Source organism: Pristis pectinata, chromosome 19 (genome assembly GCF_009764475.1).
Source record: "Pristis pectinata isolate sPriPec2 chromosome 19, sPriPec2.1.pri, whole genome shotgun sequence".
Lineage (NCBI taxonomy): Eukaryota > Metazoa > Chordata > Chondrichthyes > Rhinopristiformes > Pristidae > Pristis > Pristis pectinata.
Window position 1 is genome coordinate 34785955 of NC_067423.1, and position 26621 is coordinate 34812575.

Here is a 26621-nt window from a genome sequence, read left to right on the forward strand (position 1 = left end):
TTACCTCACATTTCCAATATGAATAATAAGCCCCAGGTACTCAGAAAATCTCTGAACTTTCTCATTGTTTAGAAGAATTCCTTGCACCAGAATTCCTACCTTGCCCCTTTTCTTCCCAATTCCTCAGCCTTGGGTTTGCAGTTGAAAATATGAATAGGTTAATCTTATTAGGGCTAACAGAACCAAGTTGTGTAGATGGAATTAAGATGCAGAAGAGCTGTGATCTAACTAAATGACGGAACGTGCTTGTAAACATCCTAATCCTCTTCAATGTTTCTCTCCGAAGCTGTTCCCTTTTCACTAGTTCATACTCACTCGTAGGAATGTGATTGCACTGGAGAGAGTGTAGAGGAGAGTCACCTGGATGTTGCCTGGATTGGAGGACTTAGCTATGTGGAGAGATTGGATAGGATGGGTTTGTTTTCCCTGGAGCGAAGGAGACTGAGAGATGACCTGTCAGAAGTATATAAAATGAAGAAAGGCATTGATTGGGTTGGTGGTCAAAATCTTTTTCACACGGTAGGGGTATCAAAAACAAGAGGCCATGGGTTGAAGGTTGAGATGAAGGGGTTTTAAAGGGGATTTAAGGGGAAAGTTTTGTTTTTACACACAATGGTTGATATCTCTGGAAAGCGCTGCCAAAGGAGGTGGTGGAATTAAATACACTTACTATGTTTGACTGGCATTTAGACAGACACTTGAATAGGCAAGGCAGAGAAGGATATGGTCCTAATGTGGGCAAATGGGATTAATGTAGATAAAGAAAAAGGTTGCCATGGGTGTGGTGGGTCAAAGGGCCTATTTCTGTGCTGTATACCTCTGCCTCTGTCTCTGTGAAGACATTCCCTTACTGTGGGTAATGTTTTGGGCCTTGATTCCTCGTAAATAATTCCATTTAGTTATCAATGTATTTTGAAAAAATATTTTCATGTCTGGAATTTGTGTATAATGTTTGGAGTTTACCATAAGACTGAGCATTCTTTCTCTGTCATGAATTGCATCATAGAGGTTTTTTCTCATCCTGTGTTTCATGCCGTTGTACCCCACCAGCCCCACCTCTAAGAAGCACACTTGACTCCCAATAAAGTGTCATTCTGAGACCCCTGCCTGTACTGGCTGCCCTGTTGATAGATGAATGTTGCTGACAGTGTGAAGAATGTTTGTGATTCACTGAAGTTCTGGAAATACAGTAAAACTCAATCCAGCACATTTGGGATTTTGATGGTACTGCACTTGCAGATTTTCCAGACTATTAAATGTTATTAGGCAGTATTATAGATTTTCCAGTTAATCAGGTAAGTTTAAAGTGTGGGAACTGGGGTCCCAGTGAGAGGAAAGGGAATGTGGGAACTGGGACCCTGGTGACTGGGAAGGTGGCACGGGAACCAAAGCCTCGATGAGTGGGAAGGGGTAGGCAAACATTGCCTGATGAGTTAGATGCTGAACCATTGGGATTTCCGAAACGTCAGACAGAGGATTATTGGAGTTTTACTATAATCTTTTGTCCTAGTTATGCAGCTAGAGGTCCAAAAATACTCTACCTAAATGTTGACCCACTGCAGTTGATAGTCCAATCACACAACACAGCAACATACCTTTACAAGAAAATTGGCAATAAAGACCACAGGAAGAAGCCAATAGCAACCTCATAGATGCAATCATTCAATCATTCTGTGCTCAAAAAGCAACCACTACACAATGGATCCCAAATACAATCCCAAGTTATGTTGACCAAAAATGTGTGATCACATTGTATAAATGATAAGTAATGTAACAGTTAAGCCATGTCATTAGTTTGTCATGGTTCACCTGATGGGTTTGGAATGGATTTTTCCAAATTTTCACCAACTCCACAATCAGTGCTACCCTGAAAACCACGTAGCCCACCACCCACTGTCTCTTCGTCATCTCTCACCACTTTGTGGCTGTTGTATTTTTCAGAGCTCAGGGACTGGGGCAAGTGACTCTTCAAGAGTGGTAGGGACTTGGAGAGGGATCTTGTTGCAAGCCTCTGTGCATCGAGAGAGTTGAAGCAGTCAGTCTTTTCCTATCCATAGTGTTAGACATCCTGGAATTTGCCTTTTGACACACTCAATAGTCCTACAAAAGATTCAGTGTCCATTTAGACTGGGGATCTGATGTAGATTTATTTAGCAGTAACAGTTTAACTTATAGTGTAGATATCGCCTGTAACCAGAGATGGGGCCTGACTCCCTGGTGAAATACACTTGGACAATTTGTGTTTTGCACTAGTTTTAGTCAGTACAAATTTAGTATGAATGTGAAATCTCATTGGTCCAGTGCTAGGGTCAATTCAGAATTCAGTCAATCAATTCAGAACACAAGTGTGAAATTATTTTTAAGAAGCAGTGTATTTTCTTGCTTTGAGAAAGGAGTTTTTCGGAAATAAGCCCACATTGCATACACTATATTTGTTAGCTGTATTGAAGGTGTGTTATGGAATACAAGGACCTAGAAACTACGTTTATGGCATTAAATCAAAGTTGTGGGTCACTCAAAAGCTGCGTGTGGGGAAGAGTCCGAGATTCACAGGAGGGAATTCACAGGTTTCGCAGTTTCCGCATGATGCCGTATATTGGTCTATTCCAAGTTCTTGTTACTGATAGTGTTTAGCCTAGCAGCTGCAATCTTGGCAGCTGGATGTTAAAGGGACATACTGCAATACAAGGAGCACTCTTTCTGCTTACAGGGGAGCATTGATAATGAATGGATGCTGCAATCATGAGGAGGTGGGAAAGTGATCTCAGAGGGTCGCTTGAGCATGGCCTCCCTGGTGAAGAACCATATTGATTGGAGGTGTGTTCTTTATGCATGGAGACAGCTCCCAAGAGTTGCAGGCAGATGCTTCTTGCAGGAGGCTGTCAGAGGGGTCTCTAAAGCCCATGAATGCCTGCACTTGAAGGAAATCTGCAATGGCAGCAAATCCACATGCTTGCTCTGCCCACAACTGTGGGCTGGAGATAAAGGAGATGAAGTCTTAGGCGTAGAGTTTGAGTGACTTGATCAATAAGTAGCAAACAATGAGATGTGGCAGAGATCATGGTAGCAACCTGGAATGATCCTTGATTACCAAAGGCAAAGCAGCCCAAGCAGGTGTGAGATTATGTCTAAGGTTGCAGAAGGTCATAGATCTCAGTGAGGACAAAGAATGTAGTTAGCATGGTTTCAGGGGAAGGAGATTGATAAACCTTGGCCAGTGTGCAACTAATTATGAATGGACCTTTTTGAGACCAGTGAAATTGAAAATCACACGAGATGAATCTTGGACATTGCACTCCTGTTGATGTCCTTGGGGAAGTTTTGCTGGCTGAGGGTGGAGGACTAGGGGTGTGTTTGGTGGGGGCAGGGAAGATGTTTGGAAGAATGGAGATCCATCACAAAGTCAGGAATCAATTTCCCAACAAGTGCAGAGACAACCAGTTGTAAACTGTACAGTACCATTTTTATTGGGTGTTGCATGAAGGAATTTTTAGACAAGACAGTTTTTTTTTTCCCCCCCAACATTCTGGAATACTGGGAGTTATCTTCCACACAATCATTACTTATTGGAAAATCCTGGGCAGCTTTTGGACTCCCTCACCATCAGTGTAACCTTGAAGAATTGGCCCCTTTTGTAAACTTGCAGACATATTCAAAACCTTTATTATCTAACTCTCTTGTGTTGCTTTTTCTTGAACAGACTTTCTGAAAGGCAAATTAATTTTCAACACTTGGCTGCCCGGAACATGTTACAGTAACATCACATTGCAACTGGTGGCCGAGGCCAATGTCAACAGAGTTCCATTAATGGAGTATAGTGCTGTTGGTCATGAACCAAAACATCATCGAACAGGTAAAAACATCATCTTGTGTGTCTTTCCAAGATAATGACTCAATGATAGCAGGGAAAATAGGTATTTATAGGGCAACCAGATCTCATCAATTATGGTGGATCTCAGAGGGTTCATTGGCTTTTAGGATTGGGGGGGACACTCAAAGCACTAATTATGTTGATTAACCAGGCTGCTGAATTAAGAAACATCTGCAGGGAAGGTCCTGCAGTTGACTCATTTGACAGCAGTGGCGTTAGAAGCTATGAAGAAGATTGTACGCAACATTTTGTCTTACGGCTACATGATAATATATGGAGTTAACAATGTCAAAACAGTCAGAGCAAGTAAAAACCATTCAACTCATCAAGCCACAGTACCCAGATTATAGGCCACCAATTATTCGAAGTTGCTGTACTTTGATTTCTCTTGGGAATTGCTGGTTATGTACTCATTCATCTATTTCAGTAAAGGAACCCAATGGCCTTGCTCAGTTACCTTCTTTAGGAATGAACCAGCTATTCATCATCCTTTGGGAATTTGTGTTTCAGTCTTCAACTTAACTCAACAGGTTATGCTCCTGCTTTCCAGCTCCATGCTTAATTAGCTGTTCTCATTTTATCAACGGCTCTTTTATTTTTAAGAAGATTTAAGTCTCCAGCAAAAGTAAATTTGATTTTGCTTCTCAGTCCTTGGAGGCTTTGAACCTTCTTCAATGGTAGATGTATGTTTGAGGTGGGAAGGGAAAAAATTGTACCCGACTCAAACTAGTCGGCCCATTGATTTTAAAATATCAATAATAATTTATTCATTTGTTCAACTTGCCTTTGTGCTTTATATCTGATTTGTCTTATCATGCTTACCAGACAGCTTCTGAATATCATCACTGTCCCTTTCCGTTCTATTCCTCTTTTTCTTTCTGGATATTTTTATCTATTTGATGCGTTATCCCAATGAGATCAGTCCTGTGCAATTCCACGCTCTGTTGGCTTACTCTGCAAGTGACTCATTCACTGTTACTTATTTTGAATCCTTGCATGCACTCAGAGTAAAATGCATCTGTCATCTCAATCCTTACCGAAAGAACAGTCTCAGCAACTTTACCAATTTTTTTTCTTGCATACCCTTCCATGTCCTGCCGGATTCGATGGTAAATTTATTCTAGTACTACTACAGAAACTGGCTTTTTATTTTACTCATTCTTAGTTGCATCAACCACTGAGCAGGTCATTGAGGTTGGACTGGCATTTAGAAAAAATATTTGTAGAATAATATATTTTAGTCAATTTCATTGGCATAATTAACCATGTAAACTTAAAACAAAATTGTCCCAACACTCGGGGAGGGGACAGTGGTTGGGCAGGGGGTTGAGTAAGATTTACTCTATGTTAACTGTATGTAGCACTGGCTGAATTGTGTGCGCTGATCTGACACCAAAGTTCCTGGCTTGAGCTGACATTTGAGATTCAAACTGGGGAGAGTGAATTATGAAAATAAAGCTGTTTGTCATCATTGAGAAAACCAAGGAGACAACCAAGATGTATTATGTCCTGAACATTTCCTTTCAAGGTGAGCAAATCCCATTCATTTTACAGGATATGAGGGAAGACCATTCATGATTGCGCTTGAGGTGGTGGTGGTGGTGAGCTGCTGCCTTGAATCGCTGCAGCCTTTCTAGTGAAGGTACTCCCATAAGCTATTGACAAAATAGTCCCAGGATTTAGCAATACTGAAGGACTGGTGATATATTTCCAAGCAGGGATGGTGTGTGACATGGAGAACCTCTCATATTCCTCCCTTGCATCCATTGAATTTGTATAACGATCAAAACACTTAGGATGACAGGGTTTTATTCTAATTTAATACTTCATTGGTAAGGAAATTGTTATTTCTTTTCCCTCGACAGTACCCTATCCCCCAAGCAATGTGTCAATGAAGATTGTGTATGGAAGAAGCCAATCTAACAGTGAAAGTCATGCTGGTCATGAACAATTTTCACTCAACACTAACAATACGGTTGCTGAGGGAAGTAATACGGTTGATACTGAAGTTAATGATCTCACAACTACCAAACCAGTCAGTAGGGAAGATTATAAATCATTTAGTAGAGGTGGCAGTAGAAGAATTTCTGACTGGGCACAGGAGCTCCAACCAGACACTAAAGAGACCTCGGCAAGTGGAAGTGATTACTTGGATATAATGAATGTCACTGAAGAGGATCCACAACATATTACTTACACAACCACAGAGCCTGTGAGCTCTGTTGTCAATCCAGAGGCTGTTTGGCTTGTGCTCGAATGGTTCCCTCCAAAGGCACCTACAAACTATGATGGCTTCAACATTTATATCCAACGGCAAGGTAAGCCAAACTACCAATATTGCTATTGTAAAATGCCGGCAGCGTAATACAGATCTATTGAGTATTAGCCTTGGTATGTCAGCATGTTTCTGCCCAAGCCCTAATCCAGTGATTTGGGAAGCAAACCTATGCTGACACTCCAGCGCAATACTTGGGAACTGTAGCACTGTTGGAGGTGCTGCCTTCTTAATGAAGTCTAGCTGAAGGCCCATTAAATCTCTCGGGGCACGTAAAGGTTCCAAGACTACTATTTTGGAATAGATTTTGGCACTCGTGCCAGTCATGTTTCCTATGTTGGAACAGTTCCTACTCTTCAGAAGTACTTAATTGAGTGCAAGCTATTTTGAGGAGTCCTTTGGTGAATGGTTAGAGAAATGCAAGTTATTTTTTAATCTTTCAAATAAGAAATAAGTGAGCTGGGGCTGTATCATCGTGCATCCTCTAAGGCTTCTTCTGGTATTACAGACTTAGCCCCCATGGGACTGATGTGGCTGGCGCTGGGCCACACATGCATTGTGTATGCTATTCTGCATGCCAGTTTTAAAAAAAAGGCGTGGAAAACTATTCTATGAAAAATAACTAATGAACAAATAAATTTCATCCAGTTCCTTTAAAAAAGAACCAAATACCAGCCTTCAAAGTAAGTTTTTCAGTCAAGCATTTGAAAGTTTCCTTGGATTCATTTAGGAAACAATTTTTTATATCACCTGAGGTAAAGAAACTTTGACACAAAAGTTTGTATCGCATGATGGCATTGTTGACTTTTTTCCTTTTAAAAGTTTTAAGAATACAAAAGAACATAGAACTAAAATGAATCGGTCCTGAAGATGCAATATAAACTGTTTCAAATGATTCAGCATTTTGCACACTGATGGTCCTTTTAAACTTTTACATTCTACAGGGCACCCCACTGATGTTTACAGAGTGGAAAATAACACTTATATATTTGAGGTGGAACTCAGAGAACCGGGGAAGTACGATGTAAATGTGACAACAGTCAGTTCCTTTGGTACCTGTCTGACTAGAGAGGGTTCATCCAAGAAACCCTTGACGTTTTACCTGAGTAAGTACCTATGTGAGATCAGAGAGAGAACTTAAAGCAAGCAGACCTAGTTTCAGAGCTACTTTCAGGAGTATGGAATCAGTCACAATCACTAAAAGGTCTCCATTGAACAGCTTCAGATTGACGACAACAACAAACTGAATAGCTGTACCTGCCCCGCCAACGCTTCCCCTTCCGTCTCCCATCCCACCATAATGCCCACTCCCAAATAGTTTGCTAAATAATGCTCCAAATCCACACAGTGCAGTCAAGACCCCTGGACCTTAAAGGGGTGGAGTTATCCCTCTAAACCAACAGTAAAACTCTGGTTGCAAGAATATCACCTGTTGTGTGATCTCTGATTGGTCCATCAGATGCGGATGTGAGAACTATCCTCAAGATGTGAAAGAAAAGATTCTCATCCGGAAGTGGTGATCTTCAGATATTAATGTTGGACCTTCTCTGAAATACATTATCTGTGAATTTTATGTAGAGAGAGAAAGCATCAAGCCAGTTACTCTTCTTAAAACAGCTTCATGTCTTGTTTCTACCTGAACCATTCCAATATTACTTGTGGCTGCAAAGTCTTGCTACCTTAAAAGTAACTAAATAAAGTTCCTGCATTGGACCACTGCAATTGTGAAGGTTTGTAGATAGTTGTGAGAGACATGCTTGCTGAAAATCGGAACAGAGGTGGATGATTGTCTTTTACACCATGCAGAATTTGATGATTTTTTTTGCTCCCCATTCGAAGTGTTAAATGATGAGGCCTGCTGTGATATATTTGTTCAAGATGTTCAGTGTCAGTTGGTTTGGTTTTGGGGGCAGTTTTGGAAGTGAGCGTTGAGCTACTTGTGTTGTCATCTTTGCCACACCCATCTCTGTGTAACAGTCCACTCGTTCAGCCCCAAGTACGGTGGGCCAGGTGAGGTTTTTTCTCCTCCAATAAAAGTGACAGATTATAATAGGAATGTTCAGACAGTTGGAATTATTTTGTTTTCATTGGATGAGTCAGAGAAGAGACATTGGATGAGACAGAGAAGAGAGAAATCAGATAACGTGAAGAAGAGCTCAGTTAGTCTACCTTCAGTCCATCTCCTGATTCTCTCAAAACCATAAGACCATAAAGTGTAGGAGCAAAATTAGGCTATTTGGCCCATCGAGACTGCTCCACCATTTAATAGTGGCTGACTTTTTTTTTCCCCAACCCCATTCTCCTGCCTTCTCCCCATGACCTTTAACCCTTCTACCAGTCAAGAACCTATCAATCTCTGCCTTAAATACACCCAATGACTCTGCCTCCACAGCCCTCTGTGGCAATGAATTTCACAGATTCACCACCCTCTGGCTGAAGAAATTCCTCCATCTCAGTTTTGAAGAGTCGCCCCATTATTCTGAGGCTGTGCCACAGACCTAGACTCTCCTATTAGTGGAAACATGCTCTCCAGGTCCACTCTATCCAGACCTTTCAGTATTCAAAATATATTGTCTTCCCTCAAAGTGAGTATTCCTGACCCTTCTGCCTGGACTCTCCTGGGTATAGAGGGCCCAGCCAGTTGACCCACAGCACCCAAGAGGTACCCGTGTGCTAGAGCAAGCTCCGAGGAGCCCTACCCCAGCTTGTCTGATGACCTTTGACGACTTGCCTGCTGTCAAATGGCTTTTAAATGTCTCTGGCAGAGATATGTAACAGCTATTCAAATAGATGTAAATAAAAATATTTTAATAACTGTAGTAATTAGTACTTGAATGTTTTCAATTAATGTGATTAAATATTAAAATGAAGTAAAATAACTCAAATGTCTTTTCTCAAAGGGTATACAGGGCTCCCCGGGTTACACATGTCCAAACTTATGGAAATCTAACTTTATGCAAATTCTCCCATACATTTTTAAAACATTTTTCAAGCTGATAATAGCAATAATGAAGTGTTTATGGGATTCATTAACGACTGGATACAGTATATATTCCGTTAGTTTAATTGTGGGTAGTGTTAGGGTGATTGTTCAATGAAACGAATGATAGCAGGTGTATGTAGAGCAATATGATGCTAGTTACTGTAGAAACCGAACAGCTTGATCCCATCTGTACTAAATTAAAATGTGGCATGTTGGCAGTATAGAGTCATAGCATTAATACAGCATGGAAACAGGCCCTTCAGCCCCTCTCGACCATGCCAACTAGTAGATGGCTACTTGAGTTTGTCCCACTTCCCTACATTTAGCCCATATCCCTCTAAACCTTTCTTATCCATTTGCCTGTCCAAATGTCCCTTGTACATTGTACCTGGCTCTACCACTTCCTCTGGCAGTTCTTTCCATATACCCACTGCCCTCTTTCTGGAAAAAGTTGCCCCTCTGATCCCTATTTAAATCTTTCCCCTCTCACCATAAACCTATGCCCTCTAATTCTGGACTCCTCTACCCAGCAGGAAAAAGAGAGTGTGACCATTCATCTTATCTATGCCCCTTATGTTTATATAAACCTCTACAAGAGTCTTACTGTCTCATAATTTCCTCCTTTTATTGTCTTTTTTATTTCATATTTTTATAAGTTAATTTCCTTTTTATTCACTTGTGCTTTCCTTAATATTTATTAATAGTTTGGACTTGTGTTTAGAGGGCACAGTTTCCAAATATACAGATGACGTGATTCTTGGAGGCATGGTCAAGCTAAGGAGGATGGTAGTAAACTTCAGGGAGATGTAGAAAGGCTGGTAGAATAGGCAAATCAGTGGCAAATGAAATTTAATGTTAATAAATATGAAGTGTTACATTTTGGCGGGAAGACGGAGGAGAGAATTTAAACGAAAAGGCACAATTCTGAAAGGGGAACAAGAAGAGATTTAAGGGTGTAAGTGGATAATTCATTGAAAATGGCAGGACAAGTAGAGAAAGTTTTTTTAGAAAAGCATATGGGATTCTGGGCTTTATAAACGGACATATAGAAAATCAGACCAGAGAAGTCTTGATGAAATTTGATAAAATCCTGATACAGCCATTAGACTGGTACGACCACCACTTTTAGGTGGCATATTTTAGAAATGATAAAATGACTTTGGAGACTATCCAGAAGAGATTTACCAAACTGATTCCTGAGATGAGACTTCTATGTTGTGGGATAGACTGCAGAAGCTGGGGTTGCTCTCCCTGAAGCAGAAGAGGGTGCAAAGGGATCTGATAAAGGCACTTGGTCATAAAGCTGAATGACAGAGAAACTGTTCTCATTGGTGGAGGAGGCGAGAACCATGGGGCACAGCATAAAGGTGATTGGCAAAAGAACCAAAAACTTCTGAGGAAAATCTTTCAATGCAAAGAGGAGTTAGGGTCTGGAACCCACTGCGGAGGCAAATTAGAGCATCTGCCTGGAATGTATTTGCAGAGCTATGGGGAGGGGCAGGGGAATACATAGAGCCAATATAGACTCAATAGGCCAAATAGCTGCCACCTCTGCTGTAACCACTGTATGATTCTGTTATCCTTCTGATTCTTCAAACTGGTTTGTGTTCTTCCCAAACATTTGATTCAGTTTTGTGTTCCTCTCAAGTTGGAAGTTAATTGTTTTTCCTAAAGGATATTTTACTTTTCTTTTAAGGTCCTTCCGGGAAATGGTTTAAGGAGGTCACTGAAACTCCTAAAAATGTGTATGTGAAGGTGCTGAACTCAGTCACAGCCCTTGTATCCTGGACTCAGTCGCAAGAAACCAACTATGATGGTATTGTGTCGATTGTATCTCTCTCTTGTCAGCAGCAAGTAGAAGGCCAAAGAATTGAATTACTTTACTGCTCAAAGGTATTGAGTTGTACAAGCTCAAAGAACTATATAAAATGAGATGTGATTGTATGTTATGTGTTGTGAAAATATTCATTGACCAAAGGATTTAAGTATGAAGGACACCTCAGGCTTTCACTTTGGATTGAATCTCATTTTATTCCATGTGTATTGAGGTTACAGTATTATAGTGGTCAGGTTACTGGGTTAGAATCCTGAAACCCATTGATGTTGATACTTGGAAACTTAAATCTGTAATTATGAGTCCAGAATAAAAAGCAAGCATCATTGATGGTGACTGTTAAACTATTAGATTATTATCTAGTTCACTGAAGTGAAGGAAGTTTGCTATACTTGACCTGTCTTATCTGTGACTTCAAATCCACAGCAATATGGTTAACCCTATTGCCCTTTGAAATTATCTTTTTACTCAATCTGGGGGCAGTTTGGAATTAGCAATAAATGTTTGTCTATGCACAATATCCATATTCTGTGGGGGAAAAATATTACTAATTTTCTCATTTTAAATATGAACAGGGAAAGATTATTATCAAAACTCTGATATCTGTGGTGACTCTAATTTTACCTTCAGTTTGTCTTCTCTTTCCTCTGTCTGTGGAGATGTTAAAGTGTACTCTACATTTTTTTTTCTGCTGAGCCTGTATCCTATCGCATCACCACATGGTTGATACAGGGCTGTGTGGTGCTGGAGTGATGCATCCGTGCTGGAGTGATGCATCCGTGCTGAGAATAATTTCACCTCTAGAGCACTAGTATAACCATGTGACTGTTCCTGAATTTGGTCACAGTGAATAGCCAGGATCAGTGGCTAATGGGATATTGTGAAGTCATAGGTCCCAACCCCACACAGGGTGTCCCCAGACAAGTGTGAGTGGCACACCAACTAGGCTCTAAAGCTAGAACAGAGTCCCACACCAGCACAGGTCAAGCAACCACGTCATCATCTTATAGGATCTATCCTGGGCCCAACACATGCAATCACAAGGAAGGCACGCCAGCGGCTCTACTTCATTAGGAGTTTGAGGAGATTTGGTATGTCACCGAAGACTCGTACAAATTTCTATAGATATACAGTGGAGAGCATTCTGACTGGTTGCATCACAGCCTGGCATGGAGGCTCCAATGCACAGGATCAGAAGAGACTGCAGAGTGTTGTAGACTCAGCCAGCTCCATCACGGGCACAACCCTCCCCACCATCGAGGACATCTTCAAGAGGCGGTGCCTCAAGAAGGCAGCATTCATCATTAAGAACCCTCAACATCTGGCACACGCCCTCCTTACTACCATTGGGGAGGAGGTGCGGGATCCTGAAGACCCACACTCAACAATTCAGGAGCAGCTTCTTCCCCTCCGCCATCAGCTTTCTGAACAGTCCATGAACCCATAGACACTACCTTGTTACTCTTTTTTTTGTGCTATTTATTTATTTTGTAATTTATAGTAATTTTTATGTCTTTGCACTGTACTGCTGCTGCAAAACAACAAATTTCACATTCATACACTACAAGTCAGCGATAATAAATCTGATTCTGATTCTAAGTCCCAGAGAAGACATCTTTTGCTCGGAATCCCAGCAATGAAGAACATAAAGTCTTGGCTTGGGTCAGGATGACCTCGGGACCAACCAGGAGGAAACAAGTTACCACTTCTGCCCAACAAGAGAATGCCCTTTTAACTTTGCAGCAGCAGATGCTTCAGCCTTTCAAGACATATTCGCACTGCAGCTCCATTGCATGCTGATTGATGCCACAACAAAGCCTTCAGCAGCCTCTGCATATCAGTGCATCGTACACAAGGAGGGCCCTGTTAGCATCTCCTGAAGCACTCCATGCACGTAAATAGTGCTGAACTCTGTTTCTGATCAGTTTTCGTGTATTGGACTGTTGAAATTGCAAAAAGCATTGCCTTATGTAATGGGATTTCTAGCCTAAGAAATATTTAAAACAAAACCTCCCTGTGAAATAACAGGATGCCTCTGATCTAAACCGTTGACAGATGAAGACATCGTAAAGCCCATTGAGATAGCAGCTATTGAAATGTGAGTTCCTTTAGTTTTTGTCCCACTAGTCTGTCACTCCTGACACTTGCGAAAGAAGGGGCCTTATCTCTATGAATGCAGAAGCACCATTTCCACCATAGGATCTATTGAACAGCCATTGTCAACTGCAGCCATCAAAGCCATACCTGGTCCATTGCTTCTGTATGAGAGAAGTGTTGAAGTTGAGCAAGATACTGGGTTCTAAAGGGAACAGCAGCAGGAATGTAATGGGCTGAAAAGCTTTGATCTTACCAGTTTACTAATCAATTTGGGGTTGTGTTTGTTTTCTCTCGGATAGTTAGTTCAGTGAATGCATTTTTGTTTTGCATTCTCTGCATTATATCTTTAAAATTGTCCCATTGATAGGAGGTTTTATAGTCATGCAGCAGAGAAAGAGGCCGTTTGGTCCATGTCCACGCCGACTATATCAAGTACCTATCTATGCTAATCCTATTTACCAGCACTTGCTCCATAGCATTCAATGCTTTGACAATTCAAACGTTGATCCAGATGCTTAAATGTTGTACGAATACTTGCCCTCCACCACCTTCTCAGGCAGTGTACGCTGGATTTCAACCATCCTCTGGATGAAAAAAATTCTTCCTCCAATCTGCTCTAAACCTCTTACTCGTCACCTTAAACCTATACCCTCTAGTCTTGGACCCGTGTGCCATTGGGAAAAGTTTCTTGCTTTCTACCCTCTCATAATTTTGTATGCCTCTCCCCCCCCCCTTAGCTGGTCTGCTTCAAACAAAAACAAACCTTATTCAGTCTCTCCTCATAACTGGAATATTCCATCCCAGGCAACATCCTGGTGAACCTCCTCTGCACCCTCTCCCGTGCAATCACCTCTTTCCTATAGCGTGGTGACCAGAATTGCACACAATATTTCAGCTGTGACGTTCTCCCAATTGTGGCAAAGTTACTCCTCGAGTTCAAAGCCTACTGGCTTGAAATTGGAGCAATAAATTTGGAGCTATGATTTGAACCGTCCACAAATTTCACTGTTTATTTTTTGTTTCTATATGGAGCAGAAATGTCAAATGGATTCTTCTAACTATTGCTTTCTGAAATACAGTTTTACACATTAACGGGAAGATTCCTCAGCATTGATAAACTTGGCCCTAAACTATAAATGATGCTGGAATCTGCTGTACTTAAGTACATAGTCCTGCTTTCCCACAGTACTTTCAGGTGGATCAATTTATTGATCTCTGCATTCAACATGAATCTATTCACTGGTTTACTGACTGTTAAAACCAGAAGTCCTTCCATTAAGCAGTAGTAGCTGAATGGAGATAAACACACATCATTTCAGAGTGTTTCTTAGAATTTCAATTTACAATATGCAGGCATTTGTCAAAAATCATTTTTCAAGAAGCTACACGTAAATAAATTAGTGTGTTTTAGATGATGAAAGAGATTCCCTGTGATCTAGTGTTAATGAGAAATGCCAGGCTGAAATATTAATGAAAAACAAAAAAAGTGATGGAGATGTACTGCTTAAGGACGCCATCCCTTTCTCTCAGTTTCTCTGCCTCACCTCTTCTCAAGATGAGGCTTTCTGTTCTAGGGCTTCTGAAATGTCCTCCTCCTTCTAAAGATAACCCACTTTCTACAAATCAAAGGCGTAGCCTTGGGCACTCACATGGGCCCCAACCTATGCCTGTTTTTCATTGGCTATGTGGAATAGTCATTGTTCCAAATCTGCTCTGGCACCTTTCTGCTACATCAATGACTGCATTGGTGCTGCTTCCTGCAGTAACTCATCAATTTATCACTTTTGCCACCAACTTCCACCCTGCCCTCAAATTTACCTGGACTATTCCTGACAGTTCTCTTCTGGATAACTCTATTTCCATCTCAGAAGACAAACTATCCACTGATATCGCCTATAAACCCACTGACTCCCACAAATACCTCAACTGCAGCTCTTCCCACAATGTCTCCTGTAAGAACACCATCCCTTTTTCTCCGTTTCTCTGTCTCCACATGATAGGCTGCTCTGGAAGGTTAGATCACGTGGAGTACAGGGAGAGCTGGCTAATTGGATACACAATTGGCTTAATGGTAAGAAGCAGAGGATGATGGTGGAAGGTTGTTACTCAGACTGGCGTCCCCTGACTAGTGGTGTGCCTCGGGTTGGTGCTGGGCCCTTTGTCATCTATGGCAACAATTTGTATGAGGCATGGTTAGTAAGTTTGCAGGTGACACCTAAAATAGGTGGTATCAGAGACAGTGAAGAAGATTATTAAGAATTACAGTAGGATCTTGATTAGCTGGGTAAGTGGGCCAAGGAATGGCAAATGGAGTTTAATTCGAATGTGTGAAGTGTTTGCATTTTGGAAAGTCAAATCAAGCTAGGACTTTCACAGTAAACAATAGGGCCCTAAGGAGTAATGTAGAACAGAGGGACCTTGGAGTTCAGGTACATTGTTCCCTAAAAGTGGTGTCACAGGTAGACAGAACAGTGAAGAACACTTTTGGCACGCTGGTCTTCAGCAGTCAGGGCTTTGAGTAAAGGCGGTGGGAGGTTATGTTGCAGTTGTATGAGACGTTGATGTGGCCACACTTGAAGTATTGTGCTCGGTTTAGTTCACCCTATTATAGGAAAGACAGTATTAAACTGGAAAGAGTGCGGAGGAGATTTGAGGATTTGCCAGGACTTGAGGGACTGAGTTATAGGGAGAGGTTGGACAAGCTAGGAGCATAGGAGACTGAGGGGTGATCTTATAGAGGTGTATAAAATCATGAGGGGCATAGCTAAGGTCAATGTGCGCAGTCTTTTCCCAGGGTTGGGGAATCAATCAAGAACTAGAGGGCATAGGTTTAAGGTGAGAGGGGAAAGATTTAATAGAAACTTGAGGGGTAATTTTTTTTTACACAGGGTTATACGTGTATGGAATGAGCTGCCAGAGGATGCTTGAGGCAGGTACAATAACAATTTTGAAATGATAGTTGGACAGGTACATGGATAGGAAAGGTTTAGAAGGATCAGGTGCAAACACAGGCAAATGGGACTAGCTTGGATGAGCATCTTGGTCGGCATGGACCAGTAGGGCTGAAGGGCCTGTTTCCGTGCTGTATGTCTCCATCATTTTCCCCACCCCTCTCTCACCAGGTTCCACCTGTCACCTACCAGCCTCTGTCTCACCCCTCCCCCTCACTTGTATATACTGGTTATTTTTAAATTTAATTTTTTTTTAAATTAAATTTTTAAAATTTTATTTACAGCGTGGTAACAGGCCCTTCTGGCCCAACGAGTCTGCGCCGCCCATTTTATACCCAAATTAACCTACCAATACGTCTTTGGAATGTGGGAGGAAACTGAAGCACCGAGAGGAAACCCACACAGACACAGGAGAACGTACAAACTCCTTACAGACAGCGACGGGAATCGAACCCCGATCACTGGCGCTGTAATAGTGTCGCGCTAACCACTACGCTACTGTGCCGTATCTTCTCTATGCTGTCAGTCCTGATGCAGGGTCTGTACTTGAAACCATGGGCATTCCTTTGCCTCCACAGATGCTGACTGACCCATTGAGTTTTTCCAGCTGTTTATTTTTTTGCAACAAAAAAACTGGTGCCTCCTGCGCTGTTGCAACGAGCTCCAACGCAAGCTCGAGAAACAACACCTCATCCGTGATAGCTTCCTTCAGCAGCGTGTTATTGAACCTACAAGGGAAAATGCTATCTTGCCTGGTCCTGTGCAATGAGACATGTAAAATTAACAACCTTGTAGTTAGGCATCCTCTTGGAAAGAGTGATCACAGTGTGATTGAATTTCTCATACAAATGGTGCAATAGTTTGATCTAAAACCAGCATATTATGCCTAAACAGGGGAAACTACAATGGGATGAGGGAGGAGTTGGTTAGTGCAGACTGGAAACACAGACTATATGGTGGGACAGTTGGGGAACAGTGGAAGACTTTCAAAGAGATTTTTCATGGTGCTCAACAGAAGTATATTCCAGTTAAGAGCAAGGACAGTAAGGGTGGGGAGAGCCAGCCTTGGATAACTAAGGAAATAAAAGAAGGCATCAAGCTAAAAGCTCATGCATACAAAGTCGCCAAGAGTAGTGGGAACCTGGAAGATTGGGAACATTTAAAAAGCAACAAAGAACCACTAAACAAGCAATAAGGAAAGGGAAGATTAGATTATCAAACTAACACATAGTATAAAAATGGATAGTAAAAGTTTTTATAAGGTGGAAAAGGGTGGCTAAAGTGAACGTAGGTCCCTTGGAAGATAAGTAGGGGGAATTAATATTGGGTAATGCGGAAATGACCAAGGCTTTGAATGACTATTTTGGGTCATTTTTCACTGTGGAGGAAACGTCTAACATGCCAAAGAGATGTTATGGATGCGATGGGAGGTGAGGACCTCGGTACAATCGCTGTCACTAAAGAGGTAGTGATGAGCAAACTAGTGGGTCTAAAGGTAGGTAACTCCCCTGGACCTGATGGGATGCATCCCAGGGTACTGAAAGAAATGGCGGAAGTTATAGTAGAGGCGTTTGTGATAATTTACCAACATTTTCTGGACTCTGGGCAAGTCCTGGCGGATTGGAAAACAGTGAATGTCATGCCACTCTTTAAAAAAGGATGTAGACAGAAGGCAGGTAACTATAGGCCAGTTAGCTTAACATCTGCAGTCAGGGAAAATACTTGAAGCTATCATTAAGGAAGAAATAGCGAGACATCTAGTTAAAAATGGTTCCATCAGGCAGACACAGCATGGATTCAGGAAGAGCAAGTCCTGTTTGACCAACTTACTGGAGTTTGAGGATATAACAGTGGATAGAGGGGGACAGGTGGACGTTGTATACTTAGATTTCCAGAAGACATTCGATAAGGTGCCTCATAAAAGACTTATTCATAAGATAAGGATGCATGGAGTTGGGGGGTAATATATTAGCATGGATAGAGGATTGGTTAACCAATAGAACGCAGAGAGTTGGGATAAATGGGTGTTTCTCTGGTTGGCAGTCAGTGGTGAGCAGGGTGCTGCAGGGGTCGATGTTGGGCCCACAACTGTTCATGATATACATTAATGATTTTGAAGAGGGGACAGAGTGTAGCGTATCTAAGTTTGCTGATAACACTAAATTGAGTGGAAAAGCAAATTACACAGAGGATGCGGTGAGAGAGATAGGTTAAGTGAGTAGGCAAGGGTCTGGCAGATGGAGTACAATGTTGGTAAATGCAAGGTCATCCACTTTGGAAGGAAAAATAGAAGATCAGATTATTATTTAAATGGTGAAAGATTGCAGCATGCTGTTGTGCAGAGGGACTTGGGAGTGCTTGTGTATGAATCGCAAAAGGTTGGTTTGCAGGTGCAACAGGTTATCAAAAAGGCAAATGGAATGTTGGCCTTCATTGCTGGAGGGATTGAATTTAAGAGCAGGGAGGTTATGCTGCAACAGTACAGGGTACTGGTGAGGCCGCACCTGGAGTACTGTGTGCAGTTGTGGTCTCTGTACTTGAAGGATATACTGGCTTTGGAGGCGGTGCAGAGGAGGTTCACCAGGTTGATTCCAGAGATGAGAGGGCTCTCCGGTGAGGAGAGAGTGAGTCGCCTGGGACTATACTTGCTGGAAATCGGAAGAATGAGAGGGGATCTTATAGAAATGTATAAAATTTTGAAAGGGGTAGATACGATAGAAGGCAGGAAGGTTGTTTTTAATGGTAGGTGAGACTAGAACTAGGGGACATAATCTCAAGATTCAGGGGAATAGATTTAGGACGGAGATGAGGAGAAACTGCTTTTCCCAGAGAGTAGTGAATCTGTGGAATTCTCTGCCCAGGGAAGCAGTAGAGGCGACCTCATTAAATATATTTAAGAGTTAGATAGATTTTTGCATAATAGGGGAATTAAGGGTGATGGGGAAAAGGCAGGTAGGTGGATCTGAGTCCACGGCCAGATCAGCCATGATCTTATTGAATGGCGGAGCAGGCTCGATGGGCCAGATGGCCGACTCCTGCTCCTGTTTCTTGTGTTCTTATCTTCTGTCTGGGCATGTTGCAGACTTCCAGGCTGAATATTGAATTCTCCAACTTTAGGTAATAGTCTTTCTTCCTGTTGATTACAAGAAACTTTTCTGCCTGTCATCCTCGTTATTTTCGCCTCTCTATAGTCTGCCCTTGCTATCTGGCCCTGCTGGCAGACCTAGTATGCCAGAACCACATTAGCAACAAATTACCCAACTTAGTCTGATCCCACCTGCCACTTCACTTATCAGAGAAATTCCCTGTCTTCCAATCATCACCCACCCTCCCTCACCTTCTCGGGTCTGATAAAAGAGCCCTTATCTGAAAGGTTAACTGTTTCTCTTTCCACAGATGCTGCCTGACCTCCTGAGTGTTTCCAGCCTCTTCCATTTTCTCCTGATATATCATATTGGCTCTGTTTTTCTTATCCTACTAGTTTAAGACTGGTCTGCCAGGCAGGTCCCACAACCTTACCTGCACAATGCACATGCACACACCAAGAAACTCGGTGTGCCGGTACCTGCCTCCATTAAGCCATTTCAACTCTCCCTGTCACAAACATTCCTGTTCTCTACACATCCCTCCTCATCTTCTCTTCTGCCGAAAACTAACTTGTATCTCAGTCTGACACAGATCTGAAACATTGACTGTTTTTCTTTCCACAGATGCTACCTGACCTGCTGAGTTTTCCCAACATTTTCTGTTTTTATTATGGAATACAAATACATTTTTTTTCAACAATGAAAGCTCAAAGGAAAGTGGAAAAGGGTTTCTAATAACAAAATGATGTGAAGATATATTACAAGATTATATTTTAAAGTTCTGTAACTGAATAGCATTGCATGAGTAGACTAGTCTGGCTCATTCTGTAAAGGACACAATGTAAAGTCATGCCAAATCTGAAGCATGATTTAACAGCATTGGTTTGGCAGGGATTAGGAGTGGGGGAATAAGCAAATGTGCTCCAAAAGAACTCAAAGTAGAAAAGCATGCACTGCTCGTGTTAATCTCTTTTGTGTTAACAGGTAAACCTGAGTGGCAACATCATTGAAAACCTTATGCCTGGGGCACATTACCAGGTGGTGGTCTATCTGAAGAATGGTCCGTCAGTCGGCCCTCCATCTCGTCCAGTTACATTTGGCTTGAGTGAGTATTTGGGAAGTTGCAACTTTCACATCCTCAATTCTCTGTTGTAATAGAAGTAGGGTCTCCTAAAAGCTACGCGTGCGACACTGATTACCAACTTTAACATCCCTTTTTGTGGGGTATTCAGGGATAAGAATGAAAGCACAGAGGGAAGTTGCTCCTCGCACTGGTGCCAGCTGTTTGAGGGAGACCCAAGAGCAGTCCCACTCTGCTCTATGTCTAGACTTGTGCATAACTTCAACTATTTATTCATTGCTGCCTCCTTCTTGGGTGGTGTAGTCAAAATCACAGTGACTTGCAGTGTACTTATTACAACAAATGATTCTACGATAATGGCACAATGGTGCAACAGGGCATGTTCACAGTTGGAGTGACCCAGGTTCAATCCTGACCTCGGGTGCAGTCTGTGTGGAGTCTGCACGTTTTCCTTGTGACTGTGGGATTCCTTTGGGTGCTCCAGTTTCCTCCCACGTATGGGTTGATAGGTTATTTGGTTACTGCAGACTGTAGTTAGATGGTAGAAGAATCAGAGCAGATTTTGTAGGCAGGTGAGAGAAAGTAAATTATCTGTATTACAGGGAAATAAAAGGGGGATTGGAATTGGAAGTCAGCATGGAGCTGCTAAGTGAATGGCCTCCTGCCTCATACTAAGTCTGCAACTGGCAGGCAGAGTCTTTAAGAGGCCCATATTGTATCCAGATATGGGATTAACAAAGCAGCTATTGGAAAGATGGCACAAAGACTGAACATGAGTGTGTACAGCAGAGTTGGTCAGTGTCTGAAAGGAAAATGTGTTTCTGATTTGAACCATTAGAACAGATATAAGTTCTTTCCATCCAAAATTACTGTTCCCTATTCCAAAGCTGGTGAAATTGCTGTTTCCAAATTTCATTTATTTTATCTGTCTGTTGTACAATGCCATCTGCACATGTATAAAATTAAAATCCCATCCCCATTCTCGACTGTGGACGATCCAATCTTGGTATTGGTTTATTATTGTCACTTGTGCCGAGGTACAGTGAAAAGCTTGTCTTACAAACCCATCGTACAGGTCAATTCGTTACACAATCTTGACACAAGCCCAAAGACTTGATTTCTTTTTTCATGTCTGACCTGAAGGCAACACATGGAGTTGGGTCTAATTGGGCTCAGGTTGGTAACCCAGCTCTAACTGAAGTACTGAACCTCAGTGCATTTACTTATAAAGAGCCAGCCCGTTTTGAAGCTGTAGAATTCTTCTGCCATCCCACATGAATAATGCACAGTTAGACCCTGGTCAAGGTGGTCGATGTTCTGTTTGGTTGGTCATGAAGATTAACAGTGCCTTCCATGAGAACTATCTCTAAGATGCACAGATCCTAATTTCAAACCTGTTTTCCCTTCACAGACCCGTCAGGAGTGAAGAAGCTCCGTTGTATCCACTGGGGCCCACAGCAGCGGTGCTGAGCTGGAGCAGGCCATACTCTGTGGTCTTCAAAAAGTACCTGGTGGAAATGTACCATCATGACCCAAAAAATCAAAAGTCAAAATGGAAAACCATTCAAGATATTCCATTCACAAGTGCCTTAACCAACTTCATGGTAACTCAGCATTTTTGGGGCAGGGCTGACTTAACTCTCATTTTGGGAGGGGTGAGGTTTGGCTCTTCTATTGTTGCATTTGTCAAGGTAGATTTGTGTTGGCAGTATTTGGGTGTGGGTGTAACAGGACAGGCCTTTTACAGAAGCTCTGTTTTGCATTCCACTGCAATCAATGGAGTGAGAATTGAACCCGGTCCTTAAACATCAGATGGTTCACTCTCTCAGACTTCTGCCCTGAGGGTATGTTTTTGTCAATGCCACAGCTTTGCAGAAAACTCCTGTAACTTATAAGGAATGATTGCAGGAACTTGTTCAGATATTTAGATAAGTAGTGATGCCCCACAATTAAAGAAAGGACCTTTTTCACTTTCACATGTTAGTTTTGCTAGTTCTCTTTAAGTAAATCTCTTTGTTTACAGTTGATGACAAAATTAGTGTTTACCTTAATTGAGCAGTTGACACTAAAGAGGATTTTAGGCAATTAAAGGAAACTGTAGCAATGAAGCAATGATTTCTAAATAAATGTTAACTATTGCCTTGGAAGAAATAAAAATGTGTAAATAGTTGGGGCTGCTGCTTAAAACCTGGTCAGGGCCCCTAAAAGCATGCTGGTCATGTGGTTTGCTGAGAACCATTAAAAGTTTAGTTCATGAATCTGCAACAGAGAAACTTGGTAGCACAAGGCCCAAGCCACAGTGTAGTACACAGCAGGCTGTGCAGACACAAGTCTTTTTCCTTCATGCATTTCTTTATTGCAAAAAGGAAACCCGTTAAGTTCCTTACCTTATTTGGCTACCTGGGTACTAACTAAATGAAGAAAATATGTAACGTTGAGCTCAAAGGTGCTTTTCTTTGACTGCATCTAACTTTTAACCCTTGAGTACCAAAACCAAATTAAAGAAAAAATTCTGTGCTAAATATTGGACAAAGTCGTCATTCTACAGTAACTTATTACTGCAGCGTGATAAATCATCTATGTTTACAGCAATAGCAGATGCTGGTTCAAAATCCTGTTGAAGTACTCTTATGAGGGCCACACATCTGGTTCCTCAGCAACAAGTACTCCAGTTCCAACAGCATGGTCTGTCAAATTGAGGACAGAGGAGAATCAGTGGGAAAGTGACCCAAGGTTTTACACATTTTTGATTTGGGCCAGAAAGTTGGTGGAAGTGGTGGTGTTGAAGAGTTGAATGGTGCCAGACACTCATATTCTCTCACAATAATCTTGCATCAATATTGATGCTATACAAAATATAATAGTTAGCTCTGCACCCAGGAGATGGACAAATGGAGCCGAAAATGGGGGGGTATGAGTGCATGTATAAGAGCATTCATATGTAAATACAGTTCCTTACCCAGCAAGCAGCTGTTCAGTGCAATCTTTAGGTCTGAGAGTGGTGTCATATATTGGGAGATGGTCTATGCAGCCACTATAGTGGAACTGGTGAGTACTGCAGTAAATAATTGCTCGGAGATGCTGGGAGTTTCAGAATGTGTGTTAACTCTATTGAAGTTGAATAACAACTACTCGTGTCATTATTCCACACACGTACTCTCATGCACTCAGTATTCTTACACTCAGATATTCTATGCTTGGAAAGAGAGCAGGCCAAAGTAAGGGAGAGGCAGAGAGGAACGTAGATGATCAGCAATGAAGTATATTTCCTTGGGAATCTGAATGACTTGGAGTTCTACAAAGCTGCAAGAGAAATTCAATCTATGGTTATGTGTTTCAATAAAGCATCTTCTTGCAACTTAATTGAATACGAGTCTGGTAGCAAAGTTCCTTGTCAGTGATATAACTGTTAACAACCCCACTTTTCCAGCATTATATGGGTTATAATCAGTAGTGAGTCATATTTAACTTTATCATGTGAACTAATTTTTGAAGACATACTTTTGCTGTTGTTTCCCAGTTCTCGGTGAAATGTGACGTGCTGCTGTGTTTCATTGTCAGATTGTGACTGACCTGCAACCGGCCTCGCGCTATGAGTTCCGTGTTACGATGGTGTCCTGGGGAGAGCCTGAACACAGTTGCTGTGACAGATCGTTAGCAAGCTATATAACAGGTAGTTCCCCTTCGTGCTAATTCAGTTACTTGAAGAAGAGCAGGGAATTCTGACACTGTTTCAGCCACTTGCAAACTTTTTTCCTCCTCTGCATTAAAGATATACTGCTTACTGCATTTTCAGAATAGCACACTTTTGAATTCCTACCTTTTCCCATTTGTAACTTTGCCATACTGCAGGCAGGGCAGTTTCTTTGACAACAGATATAGAAATAACTTGCATTAGCCTGTTGCTTTCATTATCCTTTTGCCATCTTATAGCCCCTCTTCCAATGGATCACCTTAACAGAAGCGGGTTGTATAGGGCTGCCATTTTTCCACAGATAGTCAACACATCAGTGAATACTTCATCTGTGTCTCCTGACATTTGCTGCAAAGGCTGGGGACAATGATTTCATGGAATTGGGTGGGTGTGATGTTCCTCATGTGTTTCTGGGCCCTGCTCAGCCATATCTTCACCTTCACCTATAATGCCCAAGTCTCCATTAAAACCAATACTCTCATTGACGGCATTACTTTCTGGTACGCTCCATTATGTCTGTAGCATGTTGATGTGAACAAGTTTGGTTAGTTTTCCATTTACCAACAAAATTCTGGCTGGGCCACATAAAGTACTCCTGTCATCTGGGAAACTCTTCACGGTCTTAATACCATCTGGGAATATAAAGAAAACCCACTGCTAACCGTCCTCTTAAACCCCCTTCATCTCTCTCATCTAATCCTCGCCTCTAACTATATGGAAGAGGCTCATCAATTTTGTCACTAAGCTGCTTTGCTCCAATCCCTAGACCATCTTTTCTACTGCCCAGCAATATCCTGCAGATCGGAGATGTTGTCTGAACCATAGCATCTGTTCCCAAACTGTGCCCATCTGTGCTCGCCACTGCCTCTTTCAACCTCCACTGTCTGATGGAGACAGAGAAAACCACTCTACATAAACATTGGAAAGGAGTTGCCACCACATACCCACTACTTGGCTCCTTCTTGTTCCCTAGTACATGTCTGTAACTTATCAAGACTTCCTGCCTTGATGTCATTATTTGACCTAGAGATAACACTTAGACTACTTGTCCATGCCTCACTAACGCCATCTAATTTCATCGCTGACACTGGCTGACATTAGCCCTGCCTCCTTTGCTGAAAATCTCATTCCCTATCTTTGTTATCTCCAGTGTTTCACTGTCTAGAAACTGGCTCATGTTTCAATTCTTCTCAAAGCCCTCTCACCATTACCTCTGTGCTTACTGGCCTTTGTTGATTCCCAGCTAAACAGCGCCTCAATTTTAATATTCTCATCCCTGTTTTCAAACCCTCCGAGCTCATACTCACCACATCTCATCGTCACGCCCGACTTTGCTCATGCGTTCAGCTGACAAAGACTTAATCTCTGGAATTCCCACCCTATACCTCCCTTTAATGCACAACTTAAAATCAACCCCTCTTGCTCAAGATTCTGGCCTTGTGTACAAATAACTCCTTGTGTTGTTTGGTGTTAAATTCTGATTGACAGCACTTTAGAATAATGTTTCTTTCTAGTTAAAGGCTAGTGCTTTATTCAAGAATTAGGGAACATTAGCCAACATATTGTAGAATCATTCTCCCAAAAACCATTTGCTTTTCAGATAATGTACTCCCCAATCCTTTTAATTAACAGTGTGTTGACTTTAGCCATATGTCTGCTGACTTTCCATCTGTACCCTGGTATTTATCAGTATACCCTCCCTCCTTTCATCTTTGCTCCCATATTTAGAGACAGTTGATTAGGTTGTTTATGCGTTGATCCACATTTGACTTGGAGTTCATGTTATTTGTGGACTAGATGGTGCTTCAGTCTTCAGCTGCCCAGACCTGGGACCCAGGGAGAGTCCAAAGCTGTGTCCAAATCAGTGACAAACACTGGGATGGAGATGTGGTCACCCCATATGATGCTGGCCAAGGAATAACCAACAAATTTTCACAATTTATTTTTCATGTAAAAAAAATCAAAATTGTGACTTCGTTTTAAATGCTGCTTCTGCCTGACCATATACTGATTCTGAACATTTTAGAGATTGATTCAGTAGTCAGTGACCATGACCACAGGGGTTAGTTAATTTCTTACACTTGCCCCATTGTCATTACCAGTGGGGTGACGTTCTTTGAGCTTGAGTTTAAATTGGCCGCTAATCTGGAGAACTGAGGTTAGACTATTCTGCTGGTGCTGCTTTCATCTGACAGGGAGCGATCCATTCTCCGTCTGGTTGGGCCCCTGTCCTGGATACAATATTTTCCTAGTATTTTGTGAGTATGAATGCTCCAGAACCTTCGACAGCAATTATTAAGAAGCTGGAGAAATATGTAGCGATTACCGTAACGCTATTACAGCGCCAGCGACCTGGGTTCAATTCCCACCGCTGTCTGTAAGGAGTTTGTACGTTCTCTCCATGTCTGCATGGGTTTCCTCTCGGTGCTCTGGTTTCCTCCCACATTCCAAAGACGTATGGGTTAGGAAGTTGTGGGCATGATATGTTGGCACCGGAAGTGTGGCGACACTTGTGGGCTGCCCCCAGAACACTCTACGCAAAAGATGCACTTCACTGTGTATTTCGATGCACGTGTAACTAAAAGATATCTTAATCTTAACTTCCTTTGTCAGTTTAGGAGTTCAGAGAGAGATGCAGCACAGATTTAGGCCCTTCGGCCCATCTGTTCCACACTGACCATTAAGCACCCGTTATTGCACTAACCCTACTCTAACCCATTTTATTCTCCACATTCCCATCAACTCTCCC

At 41.9% G+C, this 26621-nt stretch overlaps 1 protein-coding gene across 1 annotated transcript in view; it reads left to right on the forward strand.

Moving 5' to 3' along the window:
* The window catches only part of ptpro (protein tyrosine phosphatase receptor type O), an 85293-nt gene that overhangs the window by 16126 nt on the left and 42546 nt on the right, over positions 1-26621 (forward strand). The window contains 8 exon segments of the mRNA XM_052034166.1: positions 3701-3853; positions 5737-6189; positions 7091-7252; positions 10826-11022; positions 20082-20202; positions 21590-21610; positions 21613-21782; positions 23740-23851. Of these exon segments, the coding sequence (XP_051890126.1) occupies positions 3701-3853; positions 5737-6189; positions 7091-7252; positions 10826-11022; positions 20082-20202; positions 21590-21610; positions 21613-21782; positions 23740-23851 (1389 nt within the window).